General features: G+C 46.2%; 6 protein-coding genes across 6 annotated transcripts; 4 read left to right on the top strand and 2 right to left on the bottom strand.

Annotated features, from left to right (window-relative positions):
• Positions 1 to 543: 543 nt before the first annotated feature.
• N7495_002369 (U4/U6-U5 snRNP complex subunit PRP3) lies at positions 544 to 2172 on the bottom strand (the record flags this gene model as incomplete). Its single annotated transcript, XM_057205038.1, has 1 exon — positions 544 to 2172. The coding sequence occupies one exon, from the start codon at positions 2170 to 2172 to the stop codon at positions 544 to 546; it is 1629 nt and encodes a 542-aa protein (XP_057065645.1).
• Positions 2173 to 3604: 1432 nt separating this feature from the next.
• N7495_002368 (DNA-directed RNA polymerase I core subunit RPA190) lies at positions 3605 to 8809 on the top strand (the record flags this gene model as incomplete). The annotated part of the gene is made up of 4 exons (XM_057205037.1): positions 3605 to 3789; positions 3858 to 4358; positions 4415 to 7148; positions 7211 to 8809. 4 exons carry the CDS (start codon positions 3605 to 3607, stop codon positions 8807 to 8809), a joined length of 5019 nt encoding a protein of 1672 aa, XP_057065644.1.
• A 617-nt stretch (positions 8810 to 9426) lies between these two features.
• On the bottom strand, positions 9427 to 11978 carry N7495_002367 (TFIIH/NER complex ATP-dependent 5'-3' DNA helicase subunit RAD3; the record flags this gene model as incomplete). Its single annotated transcript, XM_057205036.1, has 4 exons — positions 9427 to 11220; positions 11273 to 11389; positions 11442 to 11898; positions 11962 to 11978. 4 exons carry the CDS (start codon positions 11976 to 11978, stop codon positions 9427 to 9429), a joined length of 2385 nt encoding a protein of 794 aa, XP_057065643.1.
• Positions 11979 to 12296: 318 nt separating this feature from the next.
• N7495_002366 (ubiquitin-protein ligase RKR1) lies at positions 12297 to 17566 on the top strand (the record flags this gene model as incomplete). The annotated part of the gene is made up of 8 exons (XM_057205035.1): positions 12297 to 12593; positions 12648 to 13041; positions 13120 to 14839; positions 14894 to 15738; positions 15803 to 16213; positions 16265 to 16638; positions 16692 to 16991; positions 17045 to 17566. 8 exons carry the CDS (start codon positions 12297 to 12299, stop codon positions 17564 to 17566), a joined length of 4863 nt encoding a protein of 1620 aa, XP_057065642.1.
• A 328-nt stretch (positions 17567 to 17894) lies between these two features.
• On the top strand, positions 17895 to 19135 carry ppm1 (protein C-terminal leucine carboxyl O-methyltransferase ppm1; the record flags this gene model as incomplete). The annotated part of the gene is made up of 2 exons (XM_057205034.1): positions 17895 to 18219; positions 18273 to 19135. The coding sequence occupies 2 exons, from the start codon at positions 17895 to 17897 to the stop codon at positions 19133 to 19135; spliced, it is 1188 nt and encodes a 395-aa protein (XP_057065641.1).
• Positions 19136 to 20502: 1367 nt separating this feature from the next.
• N7495_002364 (SUN domain-containing protein) lies at positions 20503 to 22014 on the top strand (the record flags this gene model as incomplete). Its single annotated transcript, XM_057205033.1, has 2 exons — positions 20503 to 20817; positions 20881 to 22014. 2 exons carry the CDS (start codon positions 20503 to 20505, stop codon positions 22012 to 22014), a joined length of 1449 nt encoding a protein of 482 aa, XP_057065640.1.
• Between the last annotated feature and the right edge of the window lie 4885 nt (positions 22015 to 26899).

Here is a 26899-nt window from a genome sequence, read left to right as displayed (position 1 = left end):
GATGAAACTTCGAAGGCTCTTGATAGTATTATGTTAAGAATCGATTTGGATCCAATGAACGTCCTGTAGTATGCTAGCAGTTGAGACCATAACATCTGAAGTGTATTCGAGGTCATTACCTACGTATCATTCTTGTCAAGACTTTAAATGTTATCGATGTCTTGGATGACTACACTAAACATAGAGTACAACAGATTATGTACAATTTTTATTTTATTTTTGGCTTTGCCAGAAAAGACCTGGTGGCTCTTCGATTAAAACTGTAGGATAATAGTTAACCTTCAAAGAGGTCTCATATTGGGGTGATGATACACATAATAGGAGGCGACTCGAAATCACCGAGTTGCGTTGGCAAAATTTTCGAAAATACTGCCAGTCGAGACGTATGCAAAGAGAAGGCTATGATGTCGATAGAAATTCGGAACTGGAAACCAAGTTTGGGAAAATGAGGGCATTGAGAAGTAGATCTACCTGAAACTTTTTTCATCACTGACAGTCCCTAAGCCATACCAAGGTACAGTCTTGAACGAGCTTTTCTCAGCTCTAAGTCTGCACATCAAATTCTTCGGCTGGCTGGTTGGTTGCCATGGCCCAGAAATTATCCAATTTAAACCGACTCAGTGAATTTTTGGCCTCAACATCAGTCTCGCAGATTTTACTGCTCAGCCATAATCTGTACTGGCGGGCTTTGATTGGGCCCTCAAAGAGAAGGGTGCAAGTGTTGTGACTGAAGTCTTTTGGACTGCCAGACTCATCAAGTGGGTTCAGCCATGGCGGGTCTTCGCGTCCTTCCTTCTGGTCATTTGCGAACCCGGCTTTGACACCCTCGTTAATCTTCCACTTAACTCGATTGAGCATCAGTTTTTGAAAATTGCGCATTGAGTGAGCACCGCCTTCGACAATCACCAGATTGCACTTCGGGTTTAAAAGGCAAATACCTGTCAAGACATTCTGTTGCGCGTTTTTCGAGATTAGGAAGCGATGCTTGCCACTAGCGAGGGTGTCGATTCTATAAACGTTCATAAATAGACCAAGTTTAGCATCTTTTTCCTGTTGTGCTGCGAGCTTCGTCTGTCGTTGCTCCTTGGTCAATGAGCGCTCTGCATTCGTAGCCTCGTGTTTGTCACGGCGATCCTTAATGCCCTGGAGAACTTCGGCTTCCATAGCCGTGGGATCCGCGACAGCTTTATTTCCAAGAACACTCATCAGGTTATTCAACTTGATTTTTGGGCCGGGTTTGGGCACAAGACCCAGCGTCATCTTGACTTGCTCTTCTTTCAGCAATTTTAAACGTTGCTGCCGACGAAGCTTAGCCTGTTCCTTCTTCGTAAGGTACAGGGGTTTCACCACAGGTGCGAGCTTCAACTTCGGAGAATCGACGAGAACGGGATGTTGAACATAGGGGGTGATAATGCTGTCGGCTCCATCAATTTTGAGAGTTCTTGGATCATCAATACCAGAATAATCGTCACCACTGATCAACAATTCATCCCACCACTCAAAATCTGGTGGTTCGGAGATAAGTAGATCTGGTTCCATGCTCCGTTGAAGTTCGGCCTCACGCGCTTCCGCTTCAATTCTCTGCTTCATCTTTTCCAACTGTCCCAATCGACGCAAATTTGCACCTTGCTCTATGTATTTGCCATGTTCGACAAACTTGAGAGGCCGCGCACTACGGGAGTTCAATTTAACAGGCTCGATATCACTCTGATCCAAAAGATGCGCAAGGTAAGGATTCTTTTTGGGATCCTTTTCAAGTTGAGTTTCTTGGCTGATAGCAGGAGCATCGGGGAGTAGCGCCGGATGAAGGCCGACTTCGAGACCGCCACGAGCCTTAGACAGACTTTCGTCGAATACTGGGGTTTTATGGGTGGCTTCACTGCGGTTCGCGTTGGTGGCTGCTGCAATTCGCGCTTTCATTTCCTCCAATTTAGACTTGCGTGGTGCTGCAGGAGCTGGTCCTGAAGCAGCAGACGTGGATTTGAGGCCGGCCTGAGCAGCAAGAGCTTTAGCTCTTGCCTGTGCGTCGGCAATCATCTTCTGAATGTCGACTGGAGGGGGTGCTTGTGTGGTTGTCGACGGCGCAGGGGAGCCATGATCCAACCGATTTTTTTTGTGAGCGTTGCTGTCGTCATCCTCGCCGTGGGTTCTCTTGAGCTTATTGTCCGCCATAGCTGAGGGTGCGCTACCCGAAGGCAGGCTTTTAATGAACGCGCAAACTGGTTGAAATTCAATAAAGTGAATAGAACGATGAAAGAAGTGGGAGAGGATCGAGAGGTGAGGAAGAAGAGTGTTGAAGGTGAAGTGGTTCAGATGGTCTGTTGCAACGACTCTTTGGTTGCACAAACTAATTGAAGATAATACCAAGAAAATTGAAGGTGAAATGGGGAGATAATAAAAGAAGTCCAAAAGGATGAAGACGTGGGAAAGAGAGGAGGGGTGTTGGAGGTGTAGTGATTGTGTCGCAACAACTCGTGTTGTACCGAAAAATAATTACGTAAGTATATTCCTTCTCTTAAAAGGGTTTAGTGTTGATTATACCTAGAAATGGTAACTGACGTAGCCCCACTATTTGATTGATGGACATGCTATGTAATGGCCCTGTAGACCCGGTAGTCTCTTCTGCAGACAGTATTTCTCCATTTCTGGTCGTGAACAGGAGAATGAAACGCTATTAAATATAAACACAGAACTCTTGTAATAGAGGATGTTGGCTCTTGGAGACTGATTACAGAGGAAGCAGAACAGTATGCTAAGAACGTGGAGGAGGATACGAGCGACCATTCGTGATATAGGAAAACTCGAGTCCCTCCATTAACTATTATTCGCGTAATTAAAGAATGGCACACATAACTCTCGTCTAAGTATGCTAGAAAAGTAGCGCAGACTAGAGAAAAAGTATTGAAAGGGCATTAATGGTTGAAGGCAAGGCAGAAGGTGTTTCTAGTAATAAAATGCTCAGCTCAAAGGGAGGGGAGAAATGTTCAAATTGGGGCTGTGAGAGTGTTGGGGTAATAGAGGGATTTTCACATGGTCAATATTGCGGAGAATCTTCTCGATATATTCACCAGCACCGCTCAACTTGAGAATGAGCGCAATGGCCCGGTAAAGAGTGAAGAGCTTCGGGGATGGCGGATCGATGGTTCGGTCAGAGGAAGGAAAAGGGCCGGCATGACGGGGAACAACTCATCTACATAGGGGCCCTTTTGGCCACGAAGGATCTTATACTGATGCGGCACTGAACTAGTAAGTTCAAAATAGTGGTGCTAATAATGCCACCTCACGCATCTTATTATCGTTAGCAACAAGCTTTTCAATGAAGTGATCCTTGAGGCGAAGACTAGTTAGGGGAAGAATCATACAGCGCGTTAGCTCAGCTTTGAGCTCACGCACTTTCGTGAAGGGGTAATTCGCCATGGATGGTTGAATGGAAGGTGTCAGAGAATTGGTCGCGTTTACCAAAGTCAGTAAGCGGTGAGTACTGGCAGAAAAAAAAAGTTCTCCAAAGTTTCCTGCCGCATCAAGTCTTTCTAGATATCTAACCTTCGAGGCCCTCAATTTTGCACTGCCGGAGTTTCTGTTGCTCTCAGAGCTCCAGGTCAAAATGGCGACATTTACTCGCCCAGTTGCCTCGAGCATTGCTGCTGTTGACTTTACTGTGTATTCTGACGAAGAGATTAAAAAGTTGTCGGTGAAAAGGATTCAGAATACGCCGACTTTAGATTCTTTTAACAACCCAGTTCCCGGTGGTCTCTATGACCCTGCTATGGGCGCATGGGGAGACCATGTGTGAGTTCTCTCCTTCTCCTTCAGCTTCTCGTTTCTGTATCTAATCGTGTTGAATTTGTTGCTTTCAGGTGTACTACATGCCGGCTGAACTCTTGGTCATGCACCGGTCACTCCGGTCATATTGAGCTCCCTGTACCCGTTTACAATGTTACTTTCTTCGATCACATTTACCGTCTTCTCCGGGCACAGTGCATGTATTGTCATCGTCTGCAAATGCCTCGCGCTGTGGTCAACCTATACATCTGCAAGTTGCGCCTCTTGCAATATGGATTGATTGATCAAGTGGCTGTTATCGAAACCATAGGATCTTTTACTGGCTCCAAGTCAAAGTCTAGTAAGAGTAAGGCCAACAGTGACGATTCTGCTGATGATGAAGATGACGACGAGACCGTAATGGAAAAGCGAATTGCCTTCGTCAACCGATCCATCAAGGAGGCCAAGAAAGATGGCAGACTGGATGGTCTCATGGCTGGTGCAAAGAATCCCATTGCCGCAGAACATAGACGAGCCTTGGTAAAGACCTTCCTGAAGGACATCAATGGCATGCGCAAATGCGCTAGCTGCAGTGGGTAAGTAGCTAAGGGTCCCTCATAGTCTCCTTTTATAAACTAACATAGTACATTAGTATTACTCCGGGATACCGAAAAGACCGTTACAACAAGATTTTCCGAAAGGCACTTCCCGAAAAGTCTAAGGTGGCGATGGTGCAAGCTGGTTTCCAGGCACCAAACTCTCTTGTCCTCCTTGACCAAGAAAGGAAAGCAGAGCTGAAAGCGAACGGAACTTCTGAGATTAATGGTGCCGAGGAAGAAATCCTTCGTGGAGCGGCAGCGGTCACGAAAGAAACAACCGCGTCCGGGGAGACCCAGGAATTTTTGACCTCCTCCGAGGTTTACAGTGCCCTGCGGCTTCTTTTCCAAAAGGATGGCGAGGTTTTGCAGCTTGTTTACAACTCCCGACCTGTTCCGAAGAGTGTCAAAGTCGTCAGCGCAGACATGTTCTTCATCAGGAGCCTTCTGGTACCACCGAACAAATATCGCCCTGCGGCCCCCCAAGGTCCCGGCGAGATCATGGAAGCACAACAAAACACCCCGTTCACTTCAGTTCTGAAGCAGTGCGATACCATCAACCAGATTAGCAAGGAAATACAAAATGAGGAGGAAAAGACCATGCTGCGGGCACGCAACTACAGTGACCTCCTTCAGGCCATTGTTTTGCTTCAGGATCAGGTCAACGGTCTGATTGATAAGGAACGGACAGCCGTCACAGGTTCTGCTGTGGCTTCATTGCCCAACGGTATCAAGCAGCTTTTGGAGAAAAAAGAAGGACTGTTCCGGAAAAACATGATGGGTAAACGTGTCAACTTTGCTGCCCGCAGTGTCATTTCGCCAGACCCCAACATTGAAACAAATGAAATTGGCGTGCCGCTTGTATTTGCCAAGAAGCTTACTTTCCCGGAGCCTGTCACAAATCATAACTTCTGGGAGTTGAAGGAGGCTGTGATCAACGGCCCGGACAAGTACCCTGGTGCTTCTGCGATCGAAAATGAGAATGGTCAAGTCATCAACTTGAAGTTTAAGAGCCTCGATGAGCGCACAGCACTTGCAAATCAGCTGCTTGCTCCTTCCAACTGGCGTATGAAGGGCAATCGAAACAAGAAGGTTTACCGCCACCTTACCAGCGGTGATTACGTCCTCATGAATCGTCAGCCCACTCTTCACAAACCGTCCATCATGGGTCACAAGGCTCGAGTGCTTCCAAATGAGCGGACTATTCGCATGCATTATGCCAACTGTAACACCTACAATGCTGATTTCGACGGTGATGAGATGAACATGCACTTCCCTCAGAATGAGCTTGCTCAAGCAGAAGCCAGAATGCTGGCAGACGCAGATCACCAATACCTGGTTGCAACATCCGGAAAGCCCTTGAGAGGTTTGATTCAAGATCATATCTCCATGGGAACCTGGTTCACCTGCCGTGATAGCTTTTTTGATGAGGAGGACTACCACCAACTTCTCTACAGCTGCCTGAGACCGGAGGATTCTCATATCGTTGGGGATCGCATCCAACTGGTGCAGCCTACTATTGTCAAGCCAAAGTACATGTGGACCGGTAAGCAGGTGATCACGACCATTCTCAAGAACATTCAACCCCCGGAGAGCCACGGTCTCACCCTCAAGGGCAAGTCTTCAACTCCTGGTAGCCGATGGGGAGATAAGAATAACGAAGAGGACACGGTCATCTTCCGGGATGGCGAGTTCCTGTGCGGTATTCTCGATAAGAAGCAACTTGGTCCTACCGCTGGAGGTCTCATTGATGCAATTCACGAGATCTACGGACACACTATTGCAGGAAAGCTTCTTAGTATTCTCGGTCGACTCCTCACAAGAGTCTTGAATATGCGGGCTTTTACTTGTGGTATCGATGATCTTCGCCTAACCAAGGAAGGCGACCGCATCCGCAAAGAGAAACTAAGCACTGCTGCCGCTATGGGCCGCGAGGTTGCTTTGAAATATGTCACACTCGACCAAGTCGCCGCGCCTGATCAAGACGCTGAACTGAACCGCCGTCTGGAAGACGTGCTTCGCGATGACAGCAAGCAAGGTGGCTTGGATAGTGTTTCTAACGCCCGATCTGCAAAGCTTTCTTCCGATATTACCAGCTCGTGTCTTCCCGAAGGCCTTGCTAAGCCCTTCCCATGGAACCAAATGCAATCTATGACAATCTCCGGAGCCAAAGGTTCAGGTGTCAATGCCAATCTAATTTCCTGCAATCTTGGTCAGCAGGTCTTGGAGGGTCGTCGTGTACCCGTTATGATCAGCGGTAAAACATTGCCATCTTTCCGAGCCTTTGACACGCATCCCATGGCCGGTGGATTTGTTTCTGGTCGTTTCTTGACTGGTATCAAACCTCAGGAATACTACTTCCACGCAATGGCTGGTCGTGAAGGTCTGATTGATACCGCCGTCAAGACCTCTCGCTCTGGTTATCTGCAACGTTGTCTTATCAAGGGTATGGAGGGCCTGAGAGCTGAATATGACTCTTCCGTCCGCGAGGCAGCTGATGGTTCGATTGTCCAATTCCTGTACGGAGAGGACGGTCTAGACATCACCAAACAAGTCCATCTCAATGATTTCTCCTTCCTTGCCGAGAACCACAAGTCAGTTGGAAAGCAAGTCAAATCTGAGGACTATACAAGCTTGGCAAAGGATGATGTGATCGCCTGGCACAAGAGTGCCATGAAATCGGTTCGCAAAGCTGCTAAAGCCGAGCCTATGGATCCTGTCTTGTCTCGCTACCACCCTGGAGGCCACTTGGGTAGTACATCGGAGGCATTTGCTCAAGCATTAAAGAAGGTATGGATAATTTTACCATTATCAATTAATCCAGGATTATTAACTAATGTCTTCGTTCACAGTATGAGGACGAGAACCCTGACAACCTGATCAAAGACAAGAAGAAGGAATTTGTAGGAGTCGGCAAGCAAGTTGTTTCGAAGAAAACATTTGATGCTTTAATGAACATGAAGTATCTGAAGTCGATTATCGAGCCCGGTGAAGCTGTTGGTATCATGGCTGGTCAGTCTGTTGGAGAGCCGTCCACACAGATGACTCTGAACACTTTCCACTTGGCTGGTCACTCTGCAAAGAACGTGACACTGGGTATTCCCCGACTGCGTGAAATCGTTATGACAGCCAGTGCATCGATCATGACCCCAACTATGACACTTCTTTTGAACGAAGAGATATCTAAGAAGGATGCCGAGACTTTCGCCAAGGCCATCAGCAAGCTCAGTATCTCTGAGGTTGTCGACAAGGTCCAAGTGAAGGAACGGATTGGCTCGGGTATCGGTCATGCGAAGGCTAAGATCTATGATATTGAAATTGGCTTCTTCCCCCCTGAGGAGTACTGCAAGGAATACGCTATCGAGGTCCAGGATGTGCAAAATGCCCTGCAAAACAAGCTCATTCCTCGCCTGGTGAAATTAACTAAGATGGAGCTGAAAAAGCGCAACGAGGACAAGAGCGGTAAAAAGTCTTCAACTGCTCAGCCCGAGATTGGCGTCTCTGTCGGTAGAATAACAGAGGCCCCAAGCGGCCCCGATCGTGGGGACCAGCCAGGTGACGACGACGATGAGGATGATGAGGATGATGCTAAGCGGGCTAGCGGAAATCAAAACAGAAGCAACCAGGTATCCTACGAAGGTCCTGATGATGATGAACAAGATATCATCATGCAACAAGACTCTTCTTCTGAGGATGAAGGTGATGAGGAGGTGAACCAAAAACCCAAACCTGCCCGTGACGACTCAGAAGATGATTCAGACGATGAGACTGTTCAAGAAAGCAAATTGCGTGAGCAGGATGTCAAGAGCAAGTACGCGGAGATCACCAAGTTCAAGTTCGATCCCAAGAAGGGCAAGTCGTGCAATATACAGCTGCAATACGACATTGAGACACCCAAGCTTCTGCTTCTCCCCCTGGTTGAAAGGGCAATCCACGACGCTGTCATCCAGTCACTTCCCAAAATTGGAAACTGTGTTTACGTTGACGCGGATGACATCAAGGGAGAACCCGCAAACATCATCACCGATGGTGTCAATCTACTCGCCATGCGCGAATATCAGGACATTATCAAGCCGCATTCGCTTTATACCAATTCCATTCACGATATGCTCCACTATTACGGCGTTGAAGCTGCGCGTGCTACCATCGTCCGCGAAATGGATGCAGTCTTCACTGGTCACAGTATCTCCGTTGACAACCGTCATTTGAATCTTATTGGCGATGTTATGACCCAGTCTGGTGGATTCAAGGCCTTCAGCCGTAATGGTCTGGTAAAAGACGCTACTTCTGCATTTGCTCGTATGTCTTTCGAGACCACCGTCGGTGCCCTGAAGGAAGCTGTTCTTGAGAGAGACACCGAAGATCTCAAGGGTCCCAGTGCTAGAATCGTCGTTGGACGCGTTGGTACTGTTGGTACTGGTGCTTTCGATGTCCTTGCCCCTGTTGCATAGTTTTTAGGCCTCCAGAGTTCCTTTGCATCGCGATGTTTTACTGTCTTTGTATATTTTCTTCCCAAAACCCTTCCAAGGCCTTTCCGTGTTTTATTATATGTTATCTTGGGTGCTATAGTGATGTGTTGATGATCTGGAGTTTTCTGTTCAGCGGAAACAAAAGTGTCTGTCTCTTTTTCTATATAACAATTTGTTTAAAATAGAGCCTTTCAGCCCACTCATTAACCTTTTCTACTTAGCTGGTATCCATATATCTATATTAGCTCTCTACATATCAGGTACAAATCAGTTACTATTTGAGCTGTCTATCCGAGTAAGTCCCGAGGTCCACTCAAGTTGCGATGAAAAGGAGTACGTGGACTGCTCAAATATTGATTTCTGGACTGTTTTGAAAAGAAGTATTATTGGAATGGGATTATGTGGTTGACTGCTTGAGAGTTGGGGAAAAAATAATGCTTGAAAAAAGCGCCAAAAATTGACCATCAATCTGGTCCAAAACACCATCCATGCTATATTTCCGTGACTGAGCTCAAAACGCCTAAGTTGCTCAGTCCATTCTCTTTATGAACCTTCAATGACAAAAAATTCAAATAAAGATTAATAATGATTAGTTTAACTCAAGCGTCGAGCATCATCATATCCTCATCGATGCCCTCATCATACTCGTTGTCATCTACGACCTTGGGAGCAGATGCAACGATGCCATCCATTTTGTACCCATGTGTGGGCTCGTGGTTCAGTCGCTCATGTTCATCCTTTCGCTTGGCTTCGTGTCGCTCAATATCAGCCAAATTCCACGTAGAAATGCCCTCCTGATCCTTAGACTTGAAAGGCTGAGCCATACTGCGCAAGAAACTTTTGGCATTTGAGACAGCCATGTCTGTGCTCAGATTTGTCTCGCTGTCTAACATGGCCTGATTTATCCATTTGGGAAGCTGCAGTCGTTTCCTCTCGAATCGGCGATCCGCAAGAACCATGACTCCGTAGTCATCCTTGCCACGAAGGACACGACCCAAGCACTGGGCAGCATGTCGCATGGCGTCGAAGGAAAGGAAATCATTTTCTCGGATGCGGTAGTTTTCCCGCAAGAATTCGAGGCGGGCCTTCAAGATACGCGATTCAGTGTACTGGAAAGGTACACCAATGCATATCACAGCACGACCGTAATGATGATCGAAATCGATACCTTCAGACACCTTGCCTCGTGCAACACAAAACAAGAGAGCCCCACGTCCATTGCAACAGGCTGTCCGGTAAGTCTCTAATGCCAGAGATGATTCCTGGGCATCGGGTGTTTCGACAAGAATTAATTTGTAATTCCAAATTTGATCCAAAATCCCCATACCTTGCCACATGCTGATGATGGACTCCATATATAAATAGGATGGAAAGAAGACCACAACGCCATCGGGTGTAATACGTGCGAATTCCGTCACAAGGCTTCCGTAATTACGGACAACACCAGGGTCATTGCGAATGCCAAAAGATGAGGAGACCTGCGCTTGGTCAGATCCTCTGGTGACAATCATGGGCAAAAATGAACGTCGTGCCAGAGTCATACTGTATGATTCTTGCAAGACAGCCGTGAATCCAAGCATTTTTGGATACATCTCCAGCGGGGATAATGTTCCCGAAGTGATGATCACAGAGCTAAACCGATCAAACACAGGCTTGATAGCAATTGCAGCATCCAAGCAGGTAAAATGTAAAATCGGGTTCGGCACAGTGGCGGCTTCCGACTCGAATGGCTCTAGGATGAGAACAAAGCCCTTATCATAGGTTGAGACGAGAGTCGCAAAAGTCGCGACTTCTTGAAGCGATTGATAATCCTCAATATTTACAAGCTCCAGTGTGCGCACAAGCAGTGTCAAGCGTTGCGCGCAGAATCTTAGAGGCTTGCGCTCAATAAATGTAAGATCTTTCAAGTGCGTCAAGAAAGAAGGCGGTGTTTCTGATATGGTATGGGTCACCTTCATCCGAGTTTTAAGATATTCAATGAATCTCTTCAAGAAGGACATGAAGTGCTCAGCTCGACGAATGTTACCGGGTACCGCTTCTTTCAGCAGGTCATCTGGTAAAACTGGATTTGAAATGAACTGATCTTCTTCTCGAGCTTGCTCCGCCTGCTGCAGCCCCTCTACAAGCTTTGAATATTCGTTTTGGAGCTTGTTTGCATCCGTGGTCTTCATTTCTTCAATCTTGCGTTCAAGGTTGATTGCGCCTCGGGTGGCTTTGCGGAGTGAATCCTCGCTAATGTCGAGGCTCAGGGATTCGATGCAGACGTTATCGATATTGTGCGCCTCGTCGAATACCACAATGCAGTCCTTTGAGAGTTCTTTGGATACTCGATCCGCAATTTTTGGATCGAGGAGGTAGTGGTAGGAGTAGATAATGACGTTGCACCAAGGCATCTTAGCCTCGTTAATACCAGAATCTTTCAAAGAACACAGCAGATCGTCTTACCATACGCCGAGCAGAGAAGTAAGGACACTGTTTGTGTTCCTCTCCGTATTTCAAAAGACCATCAAGAGTAAATACTCCCGGGGGTACAAGATTATGTGGCTCGAGAAGGTCGAGGTTCTAGATCATGTTAACATGTCCCATTTGGCTGGAAAGGATCGGGTATACAAACATCGTGGTAGACACAAAGATCTACCTCCTCACCACGCTCCTTCTTTTCCTTCATAAAGCCCGCCGTCAAGCTCCTGCATCTGGCGTCAACCACAGTACCGCTTTTCTCTCGTCGCACGGAAGGATGCAGGCAAAGATTCTTCCGGCTGGTTAGTCCTAGAGCGCGAAATTCTTCCTCATGGCCTAGTTCCTGCGTACGGTACTTCATCAAAGCCTGCAACTCTGCTAGTGCCTTTTCAATTTCTGACATAGTTCGCGAGCAATAAATGAGCTTTCTGTGTTCCGGCATGTGCTGCTGATAAGCGACAATCAAAGAAAGCAGAGAAACAGTTTTTCCGGTGCCTGAAGGCATCTCCAGGACACAGTGACCCCCTGCGTCGAGGGTCTTTTTGAGGTCACACATGTAGGCATATTGCTCTGGATAGATTCGAGGATACGGGAAAAGCACCGGAAGATCACTAGAGTGAAGAAAGAATGTTAGTAGAGAAAATTACCCATATAGTAATTTTATAGGAGCATACTCAATGAAGAACTTCATGGTGGCTGATAACCCCGAAGCATTGAAATCAGGCAAGAAAGTGATGAGCCGCGAGATGAGCTCTCGATCTCTTCCCTTTTGGGACAGCGATGACACGGTATCACGTGACGTACGTATCGGGTGGCCGCCCGCGATTTATATCAATCTTTTCCAACAACCATTGCGAAAGAAGAACGAGAAATTTTTGAAGTCTTGTTTCATTTATTTAAGACTGTCCTAGGGGCACACTCAACTGCCCAGGCTTGTCTCAGCCCAACCTTGCCAGTTGCCTAAATTTCTCCCCCACTATCATTCACTTACTTCATACCCCACATCCTAATGAGCAAAAAGTTCAAGTCTCAAGCCTCCAGCAGTCGTGCGGCTGCGGGGGGCTTTGGGTCCTTTGGGGGGTTCTCTGGTTTTAACAGTTCTGGACGTCAACCGTCTTCTCTCAATTACATTTCTGAACCACTTGACCTTTCTCGCATCTCTGAGCAGCAACTGGTGATTGCATTCAAGAACTCGCTGAAGAAAGACGAGACCACACGTACAAAAGCTCTAGAGGAGCTGAAGGAATATGTTTTATCGGTGGAAGTCAGGAAGGGAACTCTTGATGAAAGCTTCGTAGAAGCATGGGTATGTTTACTCAATTCTCGTTTGTTCATCTAAAGTGCTAACCCATGTTGGAAGATGAAAATCTACCCTCGTGTCTCAATTGACCTTTCCCGACGGGCCAGACAGCTGGCTCATATCATTCAGGGCTCTGTTTCTCGTCTTGCTGGCAAAAGAATTGTGCCTCATTTGTCTAAAGTGATAGGCGCATGGCTTGCTGGTATCTATGACAGCGATCGCCAAGTCCATCAAGCGGCGTTGGAATCTTTCACAAAAGTCTTTTCTACTGAAGAGAAAAGAAATAACGTGTGGAAGATTTACCAAAGTGCGATTCTAGAGTTTATAGACGACGTCCTACTTCACCAGACAGCTTTGACTCTAAGCGACGAGAGAACCGTCAAGAAGGATGACGCAGAGACGAAATATACACGTGTTGTTGGGGCTGCACTCATGCTCTTCAACCGCATTTTAGGTACGCCTAGTTGTCCATCCATTTTTTTTTTCACTTGCGTTTGCTGAATTCGAACCAATCAATGACCTTTATCAATAGGAAACTCTCCAGATGACGTTCTTCAAAAAGGAGTCCCGGAAATAGAGGAAATTCTTGGCAGCAAGTCTCTATGGGCTTTTTGCGATCATGATGACCCATTTGTTCGTCGCTCTGTATATGTCCTTTTGCGAACAGTTGTGACTCGAGAGCCTGGCTGGCTCGACTGGAAGGTTGTCAGCTCAGCTGTCATTGGAAAAGCACTTTCTCGCCCTCAGCTTGGCTCTGCTTTAGAACTATCGGAGTCCATTCTGCTTTTAACCTCTTCAAGACCATCCATATGGATCGAAGACTATTCCAGCAAAACTTCCGCCTCCAAACGGTTGCTCCAGTACATCAAAAAAGGGTCACAAGGTAGCGGAGCTTTCTGGTCGAATCTGGATAAATTGCTTCAAATTATTCCACAAGAAGTGCTTGCAGGAGCCGATAAATCATCCACGGACGGGAAATTCGCCATTGGTAGTGCAAAATCAATCACGGAAGCTTTCCAAGAAGGACTTAATTTGAGAGAAGAGCTGCGGCAAAATTTTGCTATTGGGTGGAAACACTACATCAAAGTTGGAGCTTGGCTTGCGGTTCTTCTGCCGGAAGAGCAGAGGTCTGAGTTTATTCAACAACGACTGTCTCCCTTGGTGACACAATACGTGCGGCCTAATTTCGAATTTACCCAGTGGTCCCTTCCTCCTCAGTCAGCCGCGGATATTTGTGCCGAGTACATTACATTTCTCATTTCCAATGAGCAGGGACTCGAAATTCAACTTCTTTGGACCAAATTATCAGAAGATCTGCTGGAAGCCGTGAAGCTGTCATCTCCAGAACAATCGAAGGATTTCCGATCTTCCCAAGACGCAATATGTGCAGAATCAAAACGTCTCTTCGCCTTGGAGACTGCTACTCTTTCAAGAATCCAAAATGCAGAGAGCGAAGCTCAAGCCCGAAGTATCTTTGAAAAATCGAATTTGTTCCTTCTCGACAATTCCCTGAAAGTTCTTCACTCACGCAATGGGAAGCCCTACGGGGCAGCTGGAATAGTGGAAGAATGTATTCTTCAAATGCCTTCCGTAGCCAAACGCTCAAAGGAACTTGCCGAATTTATTCAAACAGACGTTTCAGATCTTCTGTACTCACCGTCAGCCGATCGCCTCATATCGATCGTCTTGGCTTGCCGTGAGTGGGATGGTTTCTCCTCCAGCTTCGAGGGTGTGGTTGAGCGAGCATTGGAGCTAGATCCTGAACAATACAATTCGCATATTCTCCAAAGCTTATTGTCAGCCCTCAACTTCAATGAACTTGGTGACCGGGAAAAACTTAATTCTCTTGTGGATCGAGCTCTGGATAAGGCTTTTCAAGGTACTCAACTGCACTGGTCAACTATCACCACTATTCTCCAAAACCAGACTTCTCGCGGCGAATTAGTAAAAAGAATATTCGTATCAATCATTGATGCATTATCTTTCGCGGACGTTGTTAACGTGCTACATGGTCTCTCTCACCTAGGGAAGACAGTGCCATCTGCCGTGAGAGAATTCCAAAATGGAGAGAATGGATCCAGTCTGACTCAGAAATTGTTGTTCCTTCAAGAGTCTACTTCGGAAGAAGTGGCCGCTCTAGCGGAATCGGTGATGAAGACTTTCGAGGAATCAGTTGCAGGTGATACGAGCACCAAGTCAAAGTTGGAAATTCTCCAGAATGGGTTCAGTTTTGCCACTCCAGAGTCATTATCGTAAGTCGTTCTGCGAGTTTCCAATTTTATGGCCATTATCTAACATTGCATTAGAATTGAATCTCTTGTTATCATCGTGAAGGAATTGATAAAGGGTATTGAGACAGAAGAATTCAGTTATGGCCTAGAAGATATTTTCCCTTCTTTCCAAGCATGGGACAGCGCTATGGCACCCTTCCTGCAACTCCCACCGCTTCCTTCGACTGCTATTACAAGCCCATTGAGAGGCACTGTTCACTTGATTCAACTTGAGTTATCGGAGTCGTTGAAAACACTCCGGCTTGACATCTCCCGAGACTCGGCCCGCTGTTCTGCTGCATTCCGCCTTGCAACAGTCTCAATCAATGCCCTCTCCACTTCTGAATTCGTCGCCAAGATGAACGCTGAAAGTCTTGAGACTCTCTTCTACTTCCTACCTTTGGCTATACAGCTGATCGAAGACGACCTAAATATCGAAGAGTACAATGGTATTTCAGGAGCTCTGTTTGCCGAGGAACGTGAGGAGTATTCGGAGCTCCTGCGTCAGGGACAGGAGGTTATCAGAAAATGGTGTCAGTCTAATGAACCGTTGAGATCATCACCAGAGACTAGTATTTCTCAATTTCTGTTCTCTCTGTGGGAAAGCAAATTGGAGGGACTTGCTGGAATTTCCCCTAATGACTATCGTATTGGACAGACCTTTGCCCAGATGATCAATTTGGGCAACAATCACAATGTCAAGTCCTCTGACGAACTTGCGAAAATTTGCAGAGAGGCACGAACTGCCAATCCAATTCGCTCTGCCGCATGGTTTGCTTCTTTGCGAACTTCCATATTGGCTAACCCTGTTGGGAATCGAATTCTCAATGAGCTCGTTGCTGATTTAACTGGGCTTAACCCTCAGCATGGTTCCTCGACTGGTATTTTTTAACCGTGTTTCATACAGCCTCCCTTCCGTGTTGGATCGCTAACATCATTTCTTAGGGTTGCGGAAAATTTCTCTCCTCAATATTCTGCTCTTAGGGGAGGAAGCCGTTGTGACACATATCCCGACACAGCGCTTGGTTTTCCTCACAAAGAACCTTCTCGAATGTCTAAACTCTGACAAGTCAATCGGACTCAGAGCTGAAATAATGATAACCTTGGTGAATATTCTTCCACATCTTGTCGAAATCTACGGGTCGCATTGGGATTATAGCATGAAGATCTTGGGCTCGGTATTTGGTGAGACCAATGACGGTGAACAGGCTCTTCCTCTGCTAATGGCATCTATCCTACTATTTACTCGCCTTATGTCCATGGCTGAAGGAGACTGCAACGATGATCTCCGCGATGCCTGGTTGGAGGAGAAGAATGTCATCTTCAGTGAGCTTGCTTCCACGATCTTCCTTTTCGGTAAGTCTTTCTGTGTCATTTCTGTATTGGATCATCAGCTCATTTCAAAAGATGCCTCCACAACTTTCCATAAACCACGGGACGAAACTGTCAGTCTTCTGCAGTGTCTGATTAGCGTCATGCCGATGGAAAGCATCAAGGATGTCAACAGTTATTTCCGTCTTTTGACCGTGCAAAGCCGCTCTATCCAGCGTGCTGCCTACACAATTCTGCATCGCTACCTTCCACGAGCCCAAGAGCAGGTATCTATTGATGTTGCCTTATCAAAGTCTACAGTCAGTCTGCCCGATGAGCTCCTATCTTTGTTGGTCGAAGCCCCGAACATCAGCATGGTCAACAACGACTGGGGTGATGATAAGATGTGGACTAGCATAAGATCATACCTTCTGAGTTGGAAGATAGTTTTTGATCATGTTTCAAACGTAGTAGGTCTTTCTTCATCCGAAAATAACAGTATCTCTGCTAACAACTCCAACAGTCACTTCCCGTCCGGGAATTTTACGTTGCGAACATCAAGGAAAACGATGTTCTTATTCCGCTGCTAGAATTCACATTTGACTTCCTGCAATCATCACAGGGCAAGATCATTGATGCATCCAAAATTGACATCAGGTCGTTCGAATTCGATATCCATGACAAGCCAGAAAACGAATTCCAGTGGCTTCTGGTCCATCTTTACTACTTATCTCTGACACATCTTTCTACTCTTACTAGAAACTGGTGGATTGATACCAAAAAACGGGTGAAGGGTCCGGTGGAAAGCTGGACAGAGAAATTCGTGAGTGAAAGTAGAGTACCAAGTCATCTTTAACGCTGCTAATTCTCCTGTAGATCTCACCACTCGTGGTTTATGATTCATGCCAAAATATCGTGGAATGGATTGCCACTCAAGATCCGAACGAGGAGCGAGCGTTGGAAGTGAAGATTTCACCCCGGATAGCGGAGATCGTGGCCAGCATTCCTGTCGATGAAGATTCACCACCTGTCGCCATGTCCATATCTCTCCCGCCTTCTTATCCTCTCCAGCCTGCAGTTGTGGTTGGCCGCAGCCGAGTGCTTGTTGATGAGAAGAAATGGAGAAGTTGGATGCTCACATTCCAGGGAGTGATCCTGTTTTCCAACGGCAATATTGTTGATGGGCTGATGGCGTTCCGGAAGAACGTGCAGGGCGCCCTTAAAGGACATACTGAGTGTGCAATCTGCTACTCGATCGTTTCGACTGATATGCAAACGCCCAATAAGCGATGCGCCACTTGCAAAAACTCTTTCCACGGAAGTTGTCTGTACCGCTGGTTCAAGAGCAGCAACCAGAGCACGTGCCCGTTGTGCCGAAACAACTTTGTTTATGTCTGATGTGTGTTACGGTGTACAGTAACTAATGCTTAAGATTGAGGACAGTCAATAAATGACAAAATGGCCGAGTTGACCTTGAATCTGTAAAAAGAAAATCGTTGATCATGCCTGTACTCCATCTGGAAGTATCAATTCCTAGGCAGATCCGTAGCCAGGTAAACAGTTACATGTGCGGGGGCCAGCACTTGACCTTACTCATTGAATTAATTAATCAATTTGAGAATAAATTATAATTGAAGCTTTAGGGATTGAGATTGATTTAAGATCTCAGCAATTGGGTATGGAAATATGTAAACATGGAATGCTGTAAAAAGTCCAAAATACTTCCATGTGGCTTCCAAGCTTTTCCCGCCTTCTCCACATCCACGAGCTCCAAGTTTCAAGCTTCCTCATACCCCTCTCTATGGCTTCCCCGCACATTCCTAACCTCAATACGCTTCGAAGAGGCCGAGGAAGAGGTCGTGGTGCTAGTCGCTCAGTCGAAGATGGCCACAGTCGCCCATCTGCTAAAGATCGCATCGTACAGGGTACTGATAATGACGCCAGCGTCTCCCGACTGAGCGCTGTTGCTCTTGGATATATGGACGACCCCTACGCCACATCTTTGACGTCCCCGGGAAATGCGACAAGGAGGCTCCCAATTATCAATAGAGGTGCGTAGATGCTCTCCGTCTGCTAATTCAGCGATTAATTCGAAATCTGCCAGGAACTTATGTTCGCACTACCGCAATCGACCAACTCGTTGCTCGCTTCCTCGGCCCATATTCACCAAAATCCAAGCACAAAAAACAAATAATCTCTCTGGGGTCTGGATCAGACACTCGGGTTTTTCGACTTCTTTCTGCGCGCCAACCCTCTGATCTCATCTACCACGAACTTGATTTTCCCGTCAATACCACTGAAAAGATTCGTGCGATCCGGTCAACACCACTTCTACAGCAGGCCTTAGTAATCAATTCCCCTGGTGATGAAGTGACTATATCCGAAGCGGGAGATGGGCTTCATTCTCCATCATACCATATTCATCCGATTGATTTACGGTCTCTGTCGTCGAACAGCTCCATCACAGAAATACTCCCCGGCGTAGAAAAACAGCTTCCGACTTTGTTGATTTCAGAGTGTTGTTTGGTGTACCTTTCTCCCTCAGAAGCCGCCCAGGTGGTGACTTTCTTCACAGAGAGTTTACTTGATTCCACTGTGTCGCTGGGGTTGATCGTATATGAACCGATTCGTCCTCATGATTCATTCGGTCGAACGATGGTGTCTAACCTTGCAGCGCGAGGTATTCAACTTCAAACACTTAATAAATACGACTCGCTAGAGGCACAGAGGGCCCGGCTTCTCCAGCATGGATTTACCAGCGGCCAATCTGCGGCTGATATCGATTTTCTCTGGAGGTTCTGGGTGGCCGAGGACGAGAAAGAGCGTGTTGCTAGCCTGGAGATGTTAGACGAGATGGAGGAGTGGCAGCTACTTGCGCGTCACTACTGTATTTCATGGGGATGGAGAGATATAGATGCCTCGGCTTTTAGTGGGTGGACCAGCCTAGCTAGTCAGCCTGGTGAATAATGTCGATAAACGTGATATGAATCGAACAGAATGTGGAAGAGAACCAACTTCCTTACTGACAAAGCTTTAAGAGTTGGATGTTAGGCTTTCTAGGTAGTCAGGTGCATAATTACAAACTACTGATGGCGGACCATATGCATAAGCCACGAGCCCTTGCAGCCAAGAGATCTCGTGATAATGATTATGCAGGTTGCAACGGCTTTTTGAAATTGTCTCTCACTGATAGACGCCACGGAAGCAAACGTGACTATGCGTATAACACGCAAGGACAACATATAAAGAGGTTAGTAACCCTAATGAAATGAAAATATTCGACTGTTAGAGGATAGACATAGCGTTGAACTCCAGACCGATTTAGAATGAAATGAAGATCCTGATCCACATAGGGCTGTTACTCAAGCACTTTGCATGGGGTTGAAGCTCATATTAGGTTATTAATGTTGAAGCTCTAGTGGGAACTCTTCTGAGATAAATTAGATTTTCGAGGTTAAGCTTTGAGCAAGCATTAAAAAGTCCAGCCTTACCAACAAATCATGGATGTAATACAAAGGAAAAATGGGTAAATTGCAACATTAGTGTATAATGACGATCGGCCGTAGATGAGATGCCGAAGGATGTTGTTCTGTGGGGCATCCAAGTCACCTGCCATCCCCCCCTTTTTTTCCCTTCCAAACCTCCTCGTCTCTTCCATATCAAACACCCCTTTCGTTTTAAAATTATGGAGACTGCTTCAGATTCAATTAAATTTCTATTGAATGGATAACTTCTAACTTTTACCATATAGCCTTCCAGTCTCTCAGCAAAAGGCGGCTCTGATAACCTTGGGACGGAATGGACCTCATGGTTCATCAATCTCCACATCAACTCAATATCAATGAGCTTATTGGCGTTTTCTACCTGCCAAGCATGAACCATCGGGTTTGTAACAAGACCATTGGATAGTAGTGGCAATACCCCTGGCGCTAGGGCTACAGGTGGCTGTTCACTAGTTAAGTTTAGTTGCATTTTGTCCCGCCAATGGCTACATATTGGGACTGGCCCCTCGTGCTGCTTCACTATGAACCACTAAGGGTCCGTTCCAGAGTTGAGATACGAGTTGAGATACTCCATGCCTCGAGCTAGGCGCACACCTGCCCAGATCATGTTCCTTTTCCAGCTTAGCCCATGGCCTAGTCAACACTGCCCAGCTTACGCTGAGAATTGGGCTTTTGTCCCTTTTGTGTCCAGTGTTTCCCCGTCTTTTACTTCCTTTTTCCTCCCCTGTAATCACATTCCCTGCGAGCACTCTGCGTACTTCCGGCCTTCGGCCAATTTCAGTCATTCGTTTAACTCAATTTCATTCATTCAGTCTTTCAAATTAATACAAAATGAAGTTCGAGATTACTGCTACTCACGCTGCCGCGCTCGTTGCTCTCATTGCAAGCGTGGATGCTGCCAATCATGGTCATGCCCACAGTCATGGAGCTCGCTCTGAGAACATTGAGAAGAAGAGCGCAAAGTGTGTATTCCCTACCGATGTTGGTCTGGTCTCTGTGACTCCTGATCAGAACAACGCTGGTTGGGCCATGAGCCCTGACCAGACCTGTGAGCCTGGCAACTACTGCCCATATGCTTGCCCTCCTGGTGAAGTTTCTATGCAGTGGGACCCTGAGGCCACTTCCTATACCTATCCCCTCTCTATGGTAAGATCTACACGTCACCTCCACCTTTACTATGCAAGGGGGGTCTACTGACAGCATCTATAGAATGGTGGTCTGTACTGTGATGAAGATGGCAATATCTCCAAGCCCTACCCCAGCAGGGCCTACTGCGAGTCAGGCACCGGTGCTGTGTCCGTTCATAACAAGGCTTCCCAGTCCGTGGCTTTCTGCCAGACCGTTTTGCCTGGAAACGAGGCCATGTTGATCCCGACCCTGGTTGAGGAGCTGGAAACTCTGGCCGTCCCTGGCCTGAGTTACTGGTGTGAGACCGCCGCACAGTACTACATCAACGCTCCGGGTGTTTCCGCTGAGGAGGGCTGTATCTGGGGTACCAATGCCAACCCCGTGGGTAACTGGTCTCCTTACACAGCCGGTGCTAACACCGTTGCCAATGGCATCACTTACATGAAGATTGGCTGGAACCCTATCTACTTGGAGACCACCACCCCTTTCCGTAATGTCAAGCCTGCGTTCGGTATCGAGGTTGAATGCACTGGAGGCGAATGCAATGGTCTCCCCTGCAAGATCGATCCTTCCACTATGGGTGTCAACGAGATGAGTGCCGAGGACGTTTTCACTGGTGCTGGTGGTGCTACCGGCTGTGTTGTTACTGTCCCTAGCGGTGCCACTGCCAAGATTGTTGTCTTCGATGTCGACTCCAGCGACTCCAGCGACTCCAGTGACTCCAGCGACTCCAGCGCCTCCAGCGCCTCCAGCACCTCCTCTACCAGCACTGTTGCTGCAACTACCTCCAGCACCACAACTCCTACACCATCTTCCACTTCGACCACTGAAAGCTCGACCTCAACCACTCCCTCCAGCACCCCTACTTCTACCTCAACCTCTACTTCCACCACTTCTACCTCTACCTCCAGCTCTACCTCGACTGTTGTCCCCACCTCTACAATCGAGACCAAGCAGTCCATTCAAAGCCCCTCTATGACCTACACTTACCGTCCTCACGTCTTTGCCGCCTCCGGCAGTGCCGTGATCTCCGAATATACGACATCAACCACCGCAGCTACATCGACCGGGTCCGCCTCGTCTGATTCAGCTTCTTCAGTTTCTTCATCTTCGTCTTCTTCTACCTCCGCCAAGGCCAATGCTGCTACCAGCACCACTGCCTCTATGGTTGGTCTTATCTTCGGCGTCATGGCAGCCGTAGCCATGAAGATGTAAATATGCCTCAAACTGTCACATGACCTTATCGCTGGGTAGCGCAAGTGTATATATGACCTGAGGAATCCGCATCCGCAAATTCCTCTCAACTGCAGCCATGCACCTTTTCTTTTGCTGTAACCTTCTTTCTTCACTTCTATCATACCCCTTTCTGCTTTTCTTACACCCCAAGTGGATGTCTTTATTTTATGACGACTTTGGACGTTGCCATTACTTTTTTATACCTGATTATTACGACTTATTATATCCCTGGGCTTTTTCAGCACTGCTTTTTTATTATTAATTTTTTTGCATCTTCCTGATTTATATATTGAATTGATTCATATTTTTCATGCCAGGCGATTTTGGATGGATGGATTTTTGAGATGAACATATATAGGAAAATTTGAATTACATATCTACACTTACATCTGTCGGGGCCACGGGAATTCTCTTCCCAAAGCCCTCCAAAGTTGGATCTTTGTAATAAACGCCTTAATGACTTGGAGATGAAATTGCAGTGAGTCGGGAGTACCTAGGTAGTAGATTTTCTTTCCCAGTTCTTGGCTTTCCCCTTCTGTTTTAGTGCTCAGTGCTTGCCGCTTTTTGCTCACTGAGTAGAGCTAAGCACGCCACGAACGCCAAGAGCAAGTCAGTGACCGTTATGTAATCATGCGAACGCCGTCACTGAGCGTCACCTGATCGTACCTGATCATCAAAGTGTGCGTAATGGGCAGCCGAAAAACTGTCGCACACGTGATATTTGCCAAGCCTTACTAATCTCAATAGCATTACTAATTCAAATCAAGTTCAATTCTTCTAAGTCCGATTCTAACTACTGTAAATAAACACCTAGTGGATGATCGTGCTTCCGCCAAGTTTTAGGCATCGTCCGCATGCTCCGAATAGTTTTAGCTTCATTAATCAGCTTCTGGGTTTGAGTCCTTTGGCTTTTGATATACTGAAGCCACTTCTTTGCAAACCTTTCTCCTTGATCATCAACCATTGATATAGTATCAAATTGGAATTGGCGCCAAGCTATTAATTGAGCTTGAATATCCTCCTCCTCTTCCTCATCCTCCTCTATTTCTTCCTCACTATCTGATGCTGAAGAGGTATCGCTTTCATAATCTGGTAGTGGAGTAGGCTCTTTACCACTGCGTTTGAACTCTGGTTTAAGTTCTAATCGCTCATCCCGCCAAAAAGGACAAGTATCATGGCGGGAAACAGTATTAAAGAATTGAGGAGGTGGCGTCTTGAAACAGTAGATAATATTGTCGATCAACTACGTTGAAAGGACAGGGTTCACACGTTGCACTATATACACTGGAAAAGGGTATGGTTCGTCCTAGATTCTTAGTATATACGTTGTGCAAAGTGGTGTGAAATGTGTTCGATTCATGTAGCTACTTGAGTTCCTAATATAGTTGTTCCCCCGTGACTCGGGGGTCTGTTTGTTCCGTTCCGGGTTTATGGTATTGCATGATTGCAATATCCATGTTCCGACAAATATGCTTACAGCATAAGAATCGACTAAGTAAGAAGGCAGGACAGGCACAGACCCATTGATAAGGATCTGTATGATGCTGTTTTATCTGATCTAGACAAACAGTTTTTCTTGCATCCTTTTTCCATTACCTTTTAAAGGCTTCTCTCCATCGTCCTTTAAAGATCCGCTGCTCTCTACCTAATATAGCCTTCATTTGATAGACCATATCAGGGACGAGACGACTTAGTAGAACTGTCGCTCGCTTAGCGAGCGTAGCTAGCTAGTCGCTCGTTACTGAGAATGGTGCTCGAGTTCTTACTGCAGTAAAAGGGAATTGGAGTTTACTGCAGTAGAAAGGAGTTGGTGAGCTTCAACAAACCACTACTCAACACTGTAGACAAACCACCAAGTGTAGTGGTCTCTATAGTACTGAATATTATGGTTGTTGTGAAGTCTGCTTTTTCATTGATGAAAGAACTAGCTACTTATAGTATATGGGTGCCCCTCTGCCCTGGACGAATGTCATCATTCGTCCGAGACAGAAGAGACGGTGAAGACGGGACATTGCTGTCGCGAATGCGTATCGCTTAAGGGTGTCGTTTGCGATGAATGCGTATCGTTCAAGGATGCCGTGATATACTAATCTAGTTCCAGAGTCACTGTCTTGGCAGAAGCTTTTTCGGCCGAAATACTTTCCGTCTGTTGATGGCCTTGTTTCTCGGCTGTCGCAACACTTACCTAATGCTGATAAGTTGCCTGCTTTAAAGATCTCTTGGTGGGCCTGATACCTTCCATTCTGGAAATCTGCCTCATTTAGAAGCATTTGAGCTGAGGTAAGAGGATCATCATGGCGTCGCCAGTTCTTTGAGTTTGCCTTATGCCAGATATAATAGACCTGGTGCCTTGACACTTCCTTTCCTTTAGGATGCTCCCTAACCTGGCGGGAAATCTCTGCAGGAGCATGGGTCAAGACAAGGGAGTCAATAAGATCGTGTATGACTTGCGGAACTTGAAGATCTTCATAAGGCGGGTGCCAGTGATGTTGAATAGAAAGACGGAGGGTCCGATCAAGTAAGGATGGCTGTATAATAAGCTTACTTCCACAAGGAAATCGCTCTATACGGCGGCCATCTCTCTGTTTTTCAACTTCTACCTTAGATTGATAGCTTTGGGTATGCGCTTCATCCTGAGAGCAATGATATCTATACCGATGATATTGGGAATCAGTTGAGGTATGGCGGAATCGGAATCCACCTTCCTGCCAGATCAAATCTGAAAGACTATGCATTGCTATTCCCATCTCCTCTTTATCAAACTCAGAGCCAAATTTGATAGGCAAAGCATCAAGATCAAATTCAAAGTCATGATTAAGAGGCTGAGGCTGGGAGAGAAGCATAGTAAATTCATCCCAATCATCGCGCTGAAGAGAACGCTTCTTTGTATGACGATTACAAAGGCTTTTTCGCTTCCCTTGCTTATTAAGATCAAAATCCTCGGTCGGACGGGGATTACGGCATTTCGAGCAAAAAAAGGTAGTGGTATCCATGGTGCAGGGTAATTTTTAATGACGCGTGTATAGATAGGGCGTGTATAGATAGGGATGAACACCTAGACGCGATTGTAAACATTTACGCCAAGACGCTAAGCCTGATAAAAATATCACGTGTGCGACATTTTTCAGGAGCCCAGTACCCCCCATTGATCATCATCTGATCATCACCTGAGTAATCACTGTGTAATATCTGAGCGATCTGATTCGCTCACTGAGTAGGCACTGAGGAGCTGAATAAGCCACCTCAATAAACTGCGACACGCTAGCTCCATTAGATTTCACCATTAAATTTCACCGTTGCCCCACCAACAAAAGAGGTTCCAAAAAGAATAATAGCCATTTCTCCTGGGAGTCTCATATTGGCTTAGTGGCGACTCGCAGTGGGTTTCCTTGAGTATTTTATTGGTCCATCATATTTTGGACTTTATTTGCTCTTAGGATCTTAAGTGTTTACAAAAGAAATCATCTATGTGTGTTTATCGTGATTCGCTGGTATAATATTATTTAATTTTAGCTGACACAAATGCTCCTAGGAGCTACGTTCCTGCTCCCAGGATTCCACTTTCGCTGACATTCATATCGGTCTGTCTTATCTGTGAAAAGGTAGATTATAGATCGATTCTACTGAATAGCCCTCTTATGGCGAGGCTGTTTATGCATGACAGATTTAGACATAAGCTTCTACAAACCAACGAAATAACGAATATAGTACTGTAATTGATCTATTTGTAGTGATATATTCTATGTGAGTCATATTTCACTGAAGATTTAAATTGATAAATTTGGAATCAAGAGCCGAGACTTGATTGAATGCTTTTCGGTAATTAAATGATAACCCAGGTTATTCCTGAATGTTCGGCTTCGTATTTAATACGGATAGACATGTTCATTGGGTTGGGTAAACCCATACCCAACCCAACCCAACCCACAATGGGCTGGGTATGGGTCAGAAATTTTACCCAAAACCCATATGGGTTGGGTATGGGTTTGAAGTAAAACCCACACCCAGCCCATAAACCCATCTTTTTGCCAAGACTTTTATTTCACGTGATATTTGTCACCTAGTTAGTACTAGATTGAGGCAAAAATTAGGCACTAAGGCACTAATTACCCTAATTTAGTTTAGGTTGAGGCGAAAATCAGGCATTAAGGCATCAAAAATACCCATATGGGACCCATACCCAACCCATACCCACGTGGGTTGGGTTGGGTATGGGTATGGGTTTGCCTTACCCCTGATGGGTTGGGTATGGGTATGAATTTCGACCCATACCCAACCCATGCACATGTCTATCACCCATTCCCGGTTACCAGGTTGTTTTGTTGCGCGTCTATCATAATAACTAGACCTAGTAACCACTCTAGAAGTTGCACATCGTCCTATTGCGAAGCCAGTTTCGTCAAAATTATAGATATCTGTTGAGACTACTAGGGGACTAGTGGCTCGAGGAAAACAGATGGTGAAAGTGATTCGATTCCTTAGAGAAGAGAAGAAACTAACTACACTTCAACCTAAAGTCTGCCTGCGACAGCGGTGAGTGGCGGCAGTATACCGCCATCTCAACAATATCGTCAGTGGTAATACCATATTTTGCGATCATGTTTTGAACCAGTTTGAACCAGTCACTTATAACATTATAGTCCTCCTGGCGCGCACGTGTAAAATTGCGGGGTGTTGAATAGGTAGTCTTTATTTTAGAGATGCGTTTAGAAAACCTAGTCCCCCAGTTTTGTCCGATCGTAAGAGGAGGGTCGATTCTGCGGTCGGCGAGTAGGATATTGGCCATTCTACCAACATCTTTAGTTCTAGGAGCACAGCCGCGAGCATCTAGACTAAGGATCCATTCAAGTAGTGTATCTTCTTT

This window comes from Penicillium taxi, assembly GCF_028828555.1.
Source record: "Penicillium taxi strain IBT 34144 chromosome Unknown utg000002l_segment0_segment0, whole genome shotgun sequence".
Taxonomy (NCBI): Eukaryota; Fungi; Ascomycota; class Eurotiomycetes; order Eurotiales; family Aspergillaceae; genus Penicillium; species Penicillium taxi.
Note: the sequence above shows the minus strand (reverse complement) of the source record. Positions and strands in the feature narration are given on the sequence as shown.